Below are 13,827 nucleotides of genomic sequence, written 5' to 3' on the forward strand. Positions count from 1 at the left end.
ATATTATGATATTATTATATTAATATCGGTTCAGTTACCTTTGGATGAAAGTTGTTAGTAGAACTTCAAAGAGCTACTTTCTTACTGTGAGTACATTTCAGAGCCTGTACTTTGACACTTTTACTTGAGTAAAAAAGTTGAACATCAATGAAAATGATATTTTTTAGATGGCGAAAGGCTAACAGCATTGTTTTGGAGTAAATGTCACACACTAAAGATGTCAAATCACCTTCTACAGAGAACGACACATGTACTGAAGCAGAAACTGGAGCTGTTTGGAGACGTTTGGGATGCTTTTGTAGTGTAACAGTTCTCTTTTTGAGTGTTTCTGGCATGAATTTGAACACTTTGTGCATTTTCTCTCCATGAAGAAAATGAAAGGGGTTTGCTTGTGCTTTTTTATTTATGTGTTTATCCTTAAATTAATGTTTAGAATGAAATCAAAAAAACAAACAACAGCAAAAGCATTGTTTCATCTGGGAGTTGCTGCTGTGACACTGAGACACCAGAGGGCAGCAACAACAGGGAGATGGATTTTCCCTGCAACCACACATGCTGTTTTTTATTGACAGGAAATGACACAAAAAAGTTTTGATGACATGCACAGACCCACATCGTCATAAACAGCCTCTCAATGCCATGACTGAATATCACGGCTCTTACATTTATAACACCAGAACACGTGATTCATGCATCGTTCTGTTTTAAATTTACTCTTCTCGGTAAATTAGACAAAAGTCTAAAGACCAGACAAGATATATCCTTAAGATATAAAAGTTAACAAATTTTAGGTGTGAAAAACAAAATCAGAACCCTTTATATAATATCAGTAACTATAAATGTGTCCTACATGTTGCTTTTAAATGCACTTCACTATGGAACTAACAAGACTGACAGATTTAGAAGCACAAAGATCATCGTTGCCTTGCTGAAGCAGAAATTTTGGTTGATGTGACTGGAAGCTTAACAATGTGAAGGGAAATCCCACAGAGTGCACTTCTGTGTGTTCCTGCATGCATGTGGGTGCACACAGGGGGAGCTTAAGATCCTAATCCGTTTGATATCGAGGCCATATGGACCCCCTCTGCTCTACCGCTCTAACTGTACCTCTCTCGCTGAGCTGTATTTGTGTGTGTGTGCATGTGCATGCGTGCACTGACTGTCGGGTCAGTTTAGTGCGAGATCACAGCCCTGAGACAGATTTATGGGATTATCTCAGTGCTGCTGAGGAATGTCAGTACTAAAGACGGCCAATTAGGAAAAAAAAAAAAAAGATTTAAGGGCATAAACTAAATTTCTTTTTAAAATCAAACTCATTTCTCAGTTTTTGGAAGCACTCAACTTCCTCTAAATCTGCTAACTTGATCTAATTTAATATGAATTGAAAGGCGATGCCATAGAAGAAATAAGGTCGAGCCTGCAACATGAGCTCACCTCATCGTAGAAGTCAGGGCTCTGATTGTGGTGCAGGACGGCTGCGTAGGTGCTGCTGGTGAAGAGTGAATCTCCCGGCTTGCCGTAGATGCACTGAAAGGCAAAGAGGCACATTGGTTATTGGACTCCTTTGATTTTACGGGCACAGTGATGAGTAAGCGCTCAGGAAGCTGTGGTTACTGCCATAATTTGTACAAAAGGCGAGGGAGTGAGCAAGCCTGTATGGATCATGCATTACACTTTGAATCAGCAATGATTTAAACATAGCCTGAGAGAAACTACAAAGGACGACTTAAGATCGCAAAATGTTTGGGCTCTGACTAGACAGATGCCACAGCGCAAACCTTGCACAAAACTCACGGACTTATTTTATGTGAGCAGCAGAGCCCTTCCTCCAGGACATGATGACACAAACAAGTCAATTCAATTCAATAAATGACAACAAGAGTTGTCTCGAGGGCTGCTTCATATTGTCAGGTAAAGACCCTACAACAATAGAGGGTCTTTTATTGGGTTCTCTAATAATAGAGATCCCACCCCGTTTCCATGAGCAAGCATTTGGTAACAGTGGGAAGGAAAAACTCCCCGTTAACAGGAAGAACCCTTTGGCAGGACCAGGCTAAGGTTAAGTTGACTTTTGACCTCTGATGATCACTTTTGAGGAGGAGTCAGTGCAAGAACTCTGTGGGAAAAATTAAAAAATCGCAACAAGCTCAAGCTTGACCAGGTCAGGATGTTTCTAATGAGGGGTGACAAAGGGGAGGGAAAAAATTCCAACCTCTTGTGATGGCTTCATACTGTAATTAGGATGCTAACTATTGTTGTCATCTCTAATGAGCATGAATGTGCAGCGCTAGCCAACAGGACGGACAGAGCTACAGGAGCCAAATGCCTGAAAGCCTCCGCAGGAGACGAGCCCAGAGGATGGGAGAGGCTTCGTGAGAGAGGACAGGGTTCACAAATGCCAGAACAATCTGGAAACAAGCTGTAGGTGGAGCAGGAAAGAGGCGGGGGAAAAGATCTGAGATTCAGGAGTGCAGGTGGTGCATGGTTTGATGTGTACCTTTAGAGCCCTCACTGCAGAGGCAAAGAGGCTGATGGGAGTTACGATTGTCTGAGTCAGGATGGGGGCCGAAGGAGGTCTGGAGGAGCTGCTTCTGATATTATCTATCACAAAGGCTGGCATGTTAGCACATGAACTGTACCACACATGACTTAAAGTGTCGGCCACTGGTGCAAAAATGAGAGCACTCCAACCATGAACTCAAGGATTGAGGAGCAACTGGTCTCTCAACGATGAAATGGAAATGAATGCACTTTAAATTCCCGTCCTCTGAGAATTCCATCCTCTTCAGCCCTCACATTCCGACTCCATAAGGCTTTGAATGAATTTCCTCTCAGTCCGGCTGTGTCTTATGTGAACCCCAGGACCTTACTGAGCTTCCGCTAACTCTGATTAAATCTCCCGAGAGGTGTGCCGCCTGCTCCTGTTTGTAAACAGCTTTCTGCCTCACAGTACTTTGAGCGTTGTCTGGAACGGAGTCTGACCCACGTCTGGGTCAATCTGTGTGTTTTCTAGCTGCGGTGTAATATGTCTGACTGCCCGCTGATTGAAAATTCTCAATGTTTTCGTGGTTAAACTCAGAATTTCTGTTTCTCTCCCTCAAGAAACGTGAAAAGAAAAACAATCTGCAGCGCTTTGATGACTATTTCCGACCACAAATATTTGAAATGTGTGGCCAGAGAGAAAAAGAGTGACCATTCATTATCTTCTGTTGCCAGCTATAATAACTGGTTGCTGCGAGAGCTTCCCTTCTCCTCCTGGGCCCCTCAGCTGCAATCTCAAGTCCACTTTGTAAAAAGCAATAAAAGGAAAAGTTTATCATATCTGAGGCCCCTGTCACTGATCGAATCTCTCCCAGGACATTCCACTGCAGTGTTATTGTTTCTCAAACAATAATCCGGGCTTCTGGTGCGCCTCTTCAACAATCTTCACTTTTTTTGTATTGGTCTTCCTCTATTTGTTTCCTTGTGTCCTTTTTATCGTTATGTTGACTGTAGCATTTCAAAACCTTTCCTATGTTCTTCTCTCCATTAGCTTTGCTGAGCTATGTAGAGAGCCAGGATATCACCCTAAGCCTGTCTTTTGACAAAACTATGAGACACAGATGTGAGTCACTCTCTCTTCCATACATTATTCCTTGTCTATAAACTCTCCTTTTCAAGCTCTAGAAGTAATAAGGCAAAAACAGATATTCCATATAAGACAAGAAAAATGATGTACAGAATAATGTCAAAAAAAAGCTTCAGGGTCTGTAAAACTGAAGCCGATGCATTCTTTCTGGCAGCCAGCAGAGGGGCGATTCCTGGCTGCAAAGAAGTGTATATTAGGGTGGGTTTAGATTATCGATTTTCTGATTAAAATCGATTTTAGCTTGAATAACACGATATTGATTCATTAAAATCCTGAATCGATTTTTAAATAAAAATTTATTTTGCCCAAAACGACAGAATCTCAGGTTAAACCTCACAAAATTTCGACAACCACCAAACACCAAATGAGAGCAGGTACACGGATTCTGCACAACACATCAGAATCAGTGAGATGTCAGGTTTCTCACCCGACGGCATGTACGCAGAGATGCCATCGGGGCTAAAAGCCAAAAGCTCACAGATTCTGATGCGTTGGCGGGTCCGTGCTTTGTGTTTACGTCCTTTTTTTGCACTAGACTCTGAAGCTGCAGTTTTGTCTGTCTCCAAACAAAATTGACTGAACCAGCAGCAAAAGAAGATCCAAACTACGCTTCACATTTCGCTTCTCATAAACATCCTCATGAATTCCCTCTTACTTTTGCTGCTTTGCTTCCACCACGATATAATGAAACTTCCTGCACAACTCTCTCTCTCTCTCTCTGTACTTTAAGAACACTTTCGCATCTAAAAATCTCTGTTTTCTGCATCATTCGCTTGCTTATTACGCACCAGTCTACCGTTATGTACAGCGCTGTCGGCCACTTAATTTAACTGACTTCTGACAACAAAGCCTCATTTCTGCTGTTCACTGAAGAAAATTAAACTTCTTAAAATGATGCCAAATTGCAAAACACTTAGCTGTGCCTCTAATAAAACCTCTGTAACTCTTTAACCTCTGTAACAGGCCAGGAAAATCTCTGACATGTTTTTCTGTGTTTTGTCCTCAGCTACTTTGACATAAAGGCATCTGCTGTGATGCTCACACCTTTGATAAAGTCTCACAAGTGTCAGCTTTCTTTTTATAGACATAAAAATATGGATATGTACTGATAAATGATCAGAATTATAATATTTCTGACAGTCTGAGGCAAAATTTCCCCGATTCAAATCGAATCTGATCACATTGAATCGGGACCTTGTGAATCTGAATCAAAATAAGTGACGATACCGAGCCCTAGTGCATATAAACGTCTCTGAAAAAACGGACCTCCGTTGATCTTTGAGCTCACAAACAACTTTCCTGATGAGTTTATGGTCTCAGCCGCTAGCTTGAAATCTTATTTCATACAGCACAATGTTCATTTTGTAAACAACAGTCTCCACAAAGGTAAAAAAGATGGCAAAACAGGGTTTGAATTAGAGTGGGCCTACCTTGTAAGTAATTCACTTCAGTTTTGTTTATATACAACAACAAATCACAAGAAAAGTTGCCTCAAAGCATTCTGTATTATAAAGACGCTTCAATGAAAGAGTGAAACCCCCAACAATCAAACGACCCCCCCGTGAGTGAGCGTTTGGCAAAAGTGGGAACAAAAACTCCAGTTTAACAGGAAGAAACTTCCAGCAGAACCAGTCTCAGGGAGGGGCAGCTATCTGCCGTGACCCCAGCTGACCCTATTAGGCTTATAAATTATTAGTGTGCAGCGTCCTTTCATTCATCCACAAGATATGCAAATTACTCATCACATCCAGTTTTACAACAGCCAGGTGGCAACTGTAACAATACTCTGAGGCTTCACAGCAGCTCTTTGCTAGCAACGGCTGACGTCACAGTGGCTGCTTCTCTGTCCTATATATGGCTGCCAGCGGTGATTTAATGTTGCACTTGGTTAATGCATTTCTGACCATCTGCTATATATAACAGAAACAGTGGGAACAGCAAGGTCATATAGGTGCAGTACTTCTCAAACACACTGGACAGATTGCATGAACATGTAGCGATGAGTCCGTTCCAACCCCCAGCCACTGCTACACATCTGGTTATAAATTCATACATCAATATATCATGTCAATGATAGTCTGAAGACAATCACAGTTTATTGGTAAACCTGAAAAATGTTTGACCTTTACCATAACAGCATCTAGAAAAAGTCACATGTTGCAGTACACACTGACCTTTAGAGGAGCAGCACCTTCCTCATCAGAATCTCGGAACTGGATGCAGATGGCAATGTTTCTAGCCTGCAACGGAGGAAAGGTGACATTAGTCAGCCAAGCAGACGATCGGTAAGAACGACTGTGTCTCTGAGCTCAGTCAGTCACGCACGCTCCGTTCTCAGTATGCACCAGTAACACACAAACGGGCAATATTTAAAATGTACCAGCACCATCACCCATCACATCTTTTTCATCCTAACTCACGCACCTTAGTGAAGGTCTTCTGGTTGTCATATTTGAGCTGCAGGGGGTAGACATACAGCTGGTTCTTGTAAGTGGTGAAGGGGTAGTTGTACTTGGCTTCCTCGGGGAGGAATTCCTCGATCTCCACCGACACCCGCTCACAGCCGTCCTCGAAGGGCTTGACGGGAATGTAAGAGGACGTCACCGTGTCTGGGGCACAGAGCACACGTCGAGTCAGAGGACCAAACCTCCACTGCTGTGTCCCTGCCTCTCGTGTCATGTCAGTTAACGTCATTTCTGAGCTACAAAACAAACCCTTCACTGTGCAAACCCAGACATGAAACCTGACGCTGCCTACACGCCGTGTCACATGCTCTCTGTGGGAATCATTGCATCTGATAATACGGATGATCTAAAAATTTAACTTCTCAAAAGTTCTCAGATTTAACAAAATTTTAATTCAGGAATATTTGATTCTGTTGTTCTTCAAAGAACATGCTAACAAGGCTTTTACAAGGCAGCATCCAGCATGCTAATAGCCCAGTCTGATCGCTCTTAGTGGAAATCTGAAGGAACAGAGTGTCTGCTCCAACCTGTGCTTGTGCGATTTTTGCTTTAGCGTCCCACCCTGCGGCTGTTTCAGCAGATCTACGGAGACCGACGTACACACTGGCTTAATAGTTCAGGCTTTATGGATCAGAAAGTGGCTAAATAATCATTTATGTCTCTTATTGAACATCACTGGGATATACTAGGCTGATCAGAGGCAGTGACCACTGCCTATCTGCAGGCTACATTCATTCAGGAATGGAGATCATTTCCTCAACATCAGACCCAGACACTCGACAGACAGGTAGCTGCTTGCATCCCGCGCAGAGATGGCCAATGTAAAATCATTTAATGGAATTGTTGGGTTTTATGCAGTGAACACCACAAATCTGCTTACTTGAGAAATCAGGCGGGACACACTCGATGGTGACGTTCAGCTGTCCAGGGATGATCTGAAGTTTGCTTTTCTCTGGTCTGACAGGGAAAAGGAGATTCAGTACAAGATCAGTGTCCTTTTAAGGGTTAAGTGTGCTTTAGATGTGATGACCTCCTTAATGACAATCCTGGGTGAGTAGTACTTCCTCTCAGGCAATGGCATGTGAAATATAGACCTAAAGGCATAAGTGTACCCCTGGATGACGGTTTTGTGCCACAGTAACTAAGCGCTAGCTTAAATAGCAGAGGAGTGGTGTTGACTCACTTCCTGATGTCGGCCAGCAGCTTGATGAGGTCATCGGTCGAGATTTTGCTGCTGTCTTGGCGATAGAGAGGAGAAAACTTCCCATCCATATCCAGGCTGCCCTGAGCGTCTTTGAACACCTGCCTGCAACCACAACACACATGGTTCATTACAGTTCTCGCCTCATATGTGCAACCAAATACCAACATTTCAGTATAAAGTATAAAGTATGAAGTATAAAGGAATGTTTTGCTTTCACTGTTTAAAAACACTTGTTTTCTTCATGTGTTCTATTAAAGAGTTACTTGCTCCTGTACACAGACTCCCCTGCTTCCCTGTGTTTCCATATTTTTGTTGCTGTTGTTCTTCTTCCAGATTATAGTTTAGAACAGTTGTATGAAAGGGGCTTTTTGTCTTTGTGTGATCTCTACTGGATATTTGGATATATGTCAGCGGGTTCTAACATTTTTGAATGACGCCTGAAGTCCCTTAATCATTTTTCACACCATTTAGAAAAAGGTGTGACTTCTGTGCTGGCCTGGAGTATTTTTATAGCTCACAGCATTACCAGTTACATGTGAAAGCCTCCACTAGGCCTGGAGGCTTGGGGTGTGGATGAGGGTGGAGATGGGGGTGGGGATGAGGGTGGAGATGGGGGTGGGGCGTGAGGCTTGTAAAATCTGTCACAGATTCTAATTTCACGTCAAGACCGGACAGTTCCTGGAAGTTTTCTGTGCTGCTTTTCATTAGCTGCACTTCCAACAGCAGCTAATAAAAAGCAGAACTGTCTGCTCTTCATTATGAATGTTGAATTCCATAACTGGGATAACGTAATATAATGTTTATCAATATAATCCAGATCAAACTAGATCAGCAAGCAGGTAAATGTTCTTTTACACGAACTTTATTTAACCTCAAAGTTGAGAAATTCCTAAACTTTTGGGGTCCAAAAAGTAAATATTATCTTATTTTCTCCCTCTATGACAAATAGATGAGGCTTTACACCTAATTGTATGATGTTATTATGCTCATGCCTTTGCACATGTTCACATGAGATCACTCCGAGTTGAATCAAAACAGATTATTTACAAGATTATGAGGTTTGACTCATGAATTATTTCTGTCTTACTTGGCAGCCCAAGCAAACGGCATCCTGTACTGGCCCAAGCGTTGGCACGTCTGCTTGGCAGCTTTGAGCACCTTCTGAGCAGTCTGAGGAGACACAGGAAAGACATCATCAAGTCAACACCGGAGCGGTTTCCACCGTCTCCTCCACGAGGTCAAAATCAATGGCAGCGTACCTTAGTGATGTCAGAGGTTTTCATGTATGGCTCAGCGCAGTGGGTGATGCCATTCTGTAACACCTTCTCCACACGGGCCACCAGGAAGATATCTGCATGGGGGTTAGTCACTGAAAAGATACCCTGCAAAAGAGAGGGAGAAATGAAGCAATCAAGACATGTGGTTGGGATTTGATTTGGCAGCTTTCGAGGGTCTTTTCTTAGAACGCTCTTCCGAGAAATCTGACTACAGACGTGGCCAAAGTTTCAAATGATACGCCAACCTATCAGACTGCTCAACACGTTCTCACTCCCAAAGTCTGTTCACGGCTCTGTATGATCTCAGTGAAAACAGATATCCCTAACGTGGTCATGCCAGGAACACAGTTGTGGGCACAGAAGCTTGAACGGTTGCTGACTTCCTGTTTGGAAGGGTCATCCAATCAAGTGGTGTGTGTGAGAGAGGTAAAAGGAATTTAAAGGTGTGGAATAAAGCGCTGTATGAATGTGTGATAGTGTAAAAGTCACTCTTAAATTCATCACCTGCTTCTGTGTGAGATCGATTCAGGGGAAATGGTTGATGCTAAAGCTGTACAGGAAAACCACATGGTGCTCACACGTCTATTTAAGGGCCGATGAGATGCGTCTGCATTTAAGCTTCCAAGTTCAAGTAAAGCAAACAAAGGCGACAGTAACTACAATCAGACTAAGCTATGCTGCTCGCACTGGTATGACTAATAAAAACTTCAATAGAAATTTCTGGAAATAGAAAAAAAGCATAAGTGACAAAACTGAATGACAGTACCAAGGAAGCAGCTGATTCAGATGCAGACATAACAATCTGGACATTACTAACACTTATCTTTAAGGAGGCTAGCATGCTGCCAGTCACAGACACACACACAGAGCAGGGTTACTCTCCAGGCCATAAGCCTATCCATCCTCTGTCCTCATTCACAGCCCTTAAAACCACACACAGCTGCTTTTGCTTTCAGTTTTTGACGTTATTTGCTCCTCACCGCTCATCGTCGACCAGTTCTTACAGTGTGGTTAAAAAAAAGCTTGTAAATGCTCCATTTGGGCATTAAACTTTCCTCATAGTTCATAAACAGTGTCACATCCTTTTTGTGCAAAGATAAACCATCTCACTGCTGAAAATGCTGAAACTCAAATGGGTAAGATTTGTGACTTGCGTAATAAAGAGGGTCCAGAGGTTGTGGCGTCCTCCTGAGAGCTACTGCAGAGATGAGAGGTGAAGCCTGTGTCCTTGGAACACACCCAATGCACCTAAATTAAACTGCGGTCTGCAGACCTATAATAGCACACTAATCACAGAGGCAGGAGCCGCTCTGTTTGTATGCATATATTTGTGTGTACATGTGTGTTCTGCTGGTGCTGCACAGATGTTTCTGGCAGAGAAGTCCAAAAATGAAACTTTTTCATGCCTGTAGCTTTAAGGCGGCCCTGCTGCTGGTTTGCTGGCTGCAGAAATCCTGCGTTTGTCACTCTCTGCCCTGATTCATCCCCTCGTCTCTGAGCTTTTTCCTGCTTTTTGCTGCGCTGTTCATCAACTCGTTTCTCCCGTCATGGAAATGGAAAGTGAGCTTGTTTTATAACCGCTGCTGGTTTATACCAGGCACCGGCCTTGTTTAGTGACTTCATCGCTGCAACGGGCCAAGCGGCAAGAGGTAAAGAACAGGCCGTGTGTGCGCCGAACTCACAGCACCTGCAAATGTTTGCAGAAGGGCCTGAGCCAAGAGTAACGCTCACACATGCACATTATTTCTCCCCAAATAAACTCTAGACTTAAAATACTGCAAAACAAAGTGACAGGACATAAAGCTTACATCCCGAGGCCTGAGCTCACATCAGGAAGCAAAGTGATTCTGAAATCACTTGCAAATGTTCGCCGAATGAGCCGAACGGGATCCTTTCACAGTTCTTTAGGTCTGGTTGGGGACCAAAGGCTGGCTTGTGACACACTCAGCATGACAGTGGAGAAATGAATGAAAAAACAAAAAAGATCATGCACTGGCCAAAACAGCTAACTCACTGCACACACAGTGTCAGCAGTCCTGACTGAGGCCAGGACTGTGCTGGGCCAGCTGCAACCAATATGGCAAAGCTGAACCTATGTGACAGAACCAGATGAGAGCTCAACAGTGTGTAGACATTTTAAAGACTAAGCATGACAGAGGGCCGCCTCCAACCATCAACTTGGCTTAGAAAAGTGCAGAAAGTGATAAAAACAATGCAAGACAAATGATTTCTATAAATTCTAGCTCATAAAACCATCATTTTCTTGTGTTTGAGTCAGTCTCTCATTACTTTTTAGTTTCTGCATGCTTCTACCTGCTCTGTCGAAGGAGAGAGTTACTCAAAGACACGTTTTCCCTCTTCTCGTAAGAACGATCGACTCTTCGTGTTTCAACATGTTAGTTTTTTAGGGTTTTTTCAGCTTTCAGGGTTTTTTCATATATTTCCTGTTATGGATTTCACATAATGACATCGCCATCTTTATAAATAAGGACAGCAGCTTAAGTTCAGATTGTTTTACTCTTCGATCTGTGTGATGTCCTACGGTCATTAGGGAAGCCCCACCCAAATAAATTAACACTCCTTTTCAGTGTATTCTATATATAAGCTAACTGACCATAGGTCACGTAAAACCAGAAGCAGAGTTCAGTCTCAGTTTCACATCAACTAAACCTGTAACGCAGCAGGATGACAAACATGCTGGATCTCTTTTTAATAATCCAGCTCCAGCACCAAAGTTTTGCAAAGAGCACAAAATATTTTGTTTTCCACACAGCAAGATCTGTATGACCCAGTGTGACTCAGCTTTCACACCCAGGTCTGACTGTGTGACTCAGCTGCAGTCACTTTCTCTATCAGACACCTGTCGACATGCTATTATAGTTCCTACCTGAGTGGGGAAGCGCAGCAGAGCCTCTGACACCCTCTGAAGCAGCGGCAGGCCGTTTCCTTTCCCTGAGTCTCCGTTCACGAGGACTCCTCCCTGTCCCCCGTCCTTCACTCCACCACCACCGTCCGAGTCAGATGAAGGAGATGCTTGAGCGGAGGTGTCGGTGAGCATCTCCCTGACAGATGGTGGATTGAGCTCAACGTGGAAGTCGGCCGAGATTTTGCAGCTCTTGGAGACATCGAAGAGAGCGAGGCTGATGAAGAACGGTTCCACCTGCGAGTCAGAGGGACGGTTACAGGCTGCAGTCCAGCACGTACCTTTATTACTTTACAACATTTCACTTTAGGACAAAATCTCAGAAATCAGGTCATATGACTCTTTAGTTTTAGCATGAATTAAGCAATAATGCACACTCTTCCCACCAGTAATGCAGCCTGCTAACATCAGCTAGCAACCTTTTGCCCAAATATGGTCACTTCTGGGTCCAACCAACATGCAAAGTTTTACTAAATACAACATGAGAGTCGTATGTGTGAGCTCAAGAATATATTTATAATTATTATAATAGGATTCAATGGACAGGTTTAATCTGTTTAATCTGAAATAATCAAAATTCTAGATTCAGACAAAATATTTATGGATAAATGTCTAAAAATATTTGTATTCTCTCAGTGTGTCATCCTCAAGCACAAGCAAAAAGTTTTCTATTTTGGAAACCTGCAATTCCTGCACGATGGACAAAATCGCTCCATCCAGTGAACTTTAAAGCTGTCTGAGACCGCCGAGGGAAAGAAGGGATGGAAGAAGAGGAGGGAACGAGAGCGTGTGCTGCTTCCAAACCACAAATGAGTCAGATGATTTCTCCTGCCAGCCTTTCTAATGCATCAGCAAGCAGGAAAGGAGGGGGAGAAGTTGGTCTAGCTCTGTGTTTTATATCTAAAGCGATCTAAAGCCCTGACAAAGGCCGAGCTCACATATGCTCAAAAATGCTACCTCACGCTACTGAAAGCTCCTCATCCGGCACACATTAAACATTTCTGCATGACCCTCCATGCCTCAGGCTTAAATAAAGAAAGATTTGTTTTAGTGCTAATGCAACAATATCGAGTTGCGTTATCCTAGTTTGGCTACTTCCGTTGCTTCCAGCCAGACTGACATGAATTATGAAGGTGTATTATGTGGGGCAGCACTACAGAGGGAGAGGCTGGCGGAAAATCTGCAGTGTGAAGAGGAAAGCTATGTACTGCAGTTAAGAAATGTATCCTCAGGTTCAGGATGTAATTCACTGTCAAAGCCATAGATTTCAACCTGGCGACATACCTTTAGAAGGAGTAGTGATGTACTCTGTTGAACATAAGTCTTAATCTATAACGAGCCATTATGCTACCTCACAGTCTCAGCACGAAGAGATAATACCTGGTTTCAACTCTCTTCAGCTCTTGATGCTTTAAAGAGCAGGTAGATGGAGCGACTGTGCTCAAAGCCATCCTATTTAAAACTGCGGCCATGATTCATCTTTTTTTACCTGTTTAATGTAACAGTAGCACAAGTAGCAAACCACAGAACAGCTGTGTTGTGGAACAAAGGTGATGACATACATTGGTAAGGACACCGTCGCCCTTCTCATTCACGCAGCCCTGCAGACTGAAGGTGAGGTCGTGGCAGCTGACCACTATACGTCGACCAAAACGCTCCTCGAAGGGCTTCACGTCTGGCTCGATCCCAGAGAAGTCCAGCCTCTGGATATCAGGGAGGAGGAGAGTGATCCCGCGGAGAGGAGGGAGGATGAGCGTGAGGAGTTGGAAGGGGGAGGAGAGATCAAACAGGGTGAATCAATAGTGAAATAAATAAATCATAGGAAAGCTAAGCATTTTAAAGGAATAACCTTTTGTACCTGTGTCTCAGGATCCAGAGAGGAGAGCTTCAGCCTGCCTTCGTTCCTGTTCATCTTACTGAGCTGGTCTGTCTCCCTGGTGTACTGCAGACAGACAGCAGCGATGTAAGCGAGCTAAAAATCCATCAGGTGTTTCTTTCTTCTCTTTTTTTAACTGCAGAATTTTTTCCCCCATGAATTTATTTATCTATACAAACAAATGGTGTAAATTTGAAAACCTACATCGCCTCGTTCTCGAGGTATCGAGTTCACAAAGTTGCGCTGGAGTGATGACAACAATACCCCAATCACCCTTTCAGGCTGAGGGATAAACCACACAACAAAACAACATGAAGAAACTGTTTCCACAACAAACAGCATTCCCATCTGTTTCTGTTCGATCCACATCCCCGCCAAAACTCTAAATTAAAATATTCAATGCCTTCATGGGCCCTGGCCTCCTCAGGACTCCCCGAGTTAGAGTTATCATAAC

General features: G+C 43.2%; 1 protein-coding gene across 2 annotated transcripts in view; it reads right to left on the reverse strand.

Annotated features, from left to right (window-relative positions):
* The window catches only part of dock11 (dedicator of cytokinesis 11), an 80,416-nt gene that overhangs the window by 49,670 nt on the left and 16,919 nt on the right, over positions 1-13,827 (reverse strand). For both annotated transcript variants that reach the window (XM_082525977.1, XM_082525976.1), the window contains exons 10-19: positions 13,356-13,439; positions 13,060-13,200; positions 11,462-11,734; positions 8,557-8,679; positions 8,385-8,467; positions 7,277-7,399; positions 6,974-7,050; positions 6,053-6,237; positions 5,803-5,868; positions 1,435-1,527 (exon numbers count right to left, since the gene is read on the reverse strand). In XM_082525977.1, coding sequence (XP_082382103.1) covers positions 1,435-1,527; positions 5,803-5,868; positions 6,053-6,237; positions 6,974-7,050; positions 7,277-7,399; positions 8,385-8,467; positions 8,557-8,679; positions 11,462-11,734; positions 13,060-13,200; positions 13,356-13,439 — 1,248 coding nt within the window. The remainder of the gene's footprint in view (positions 1-1,434; positions 1,528-5,802; positions 5,869-6,052; positions 6,238-6,973; positions 7,051-7,276; positions 7,400-8,384; positions 8,468-8,556; positions 8,680-11,461; positions 11,735-13,059; positions 13,201-13,355; positions 13,440-13,827) is intronic.

Source organism: Aulonocara stuartgranti (genome assembly GCF_965226115.1).
Source record: "Aulonocara stuartgranti genome assembly, chromosome: 3".
Classification (NCBI taxonomy): Eukaryota; Metazoa; Chordata; class Actinopteri; order Cichliformes; family Cichlidae; genus Aulonocara; species Aulonocara stuartgranti.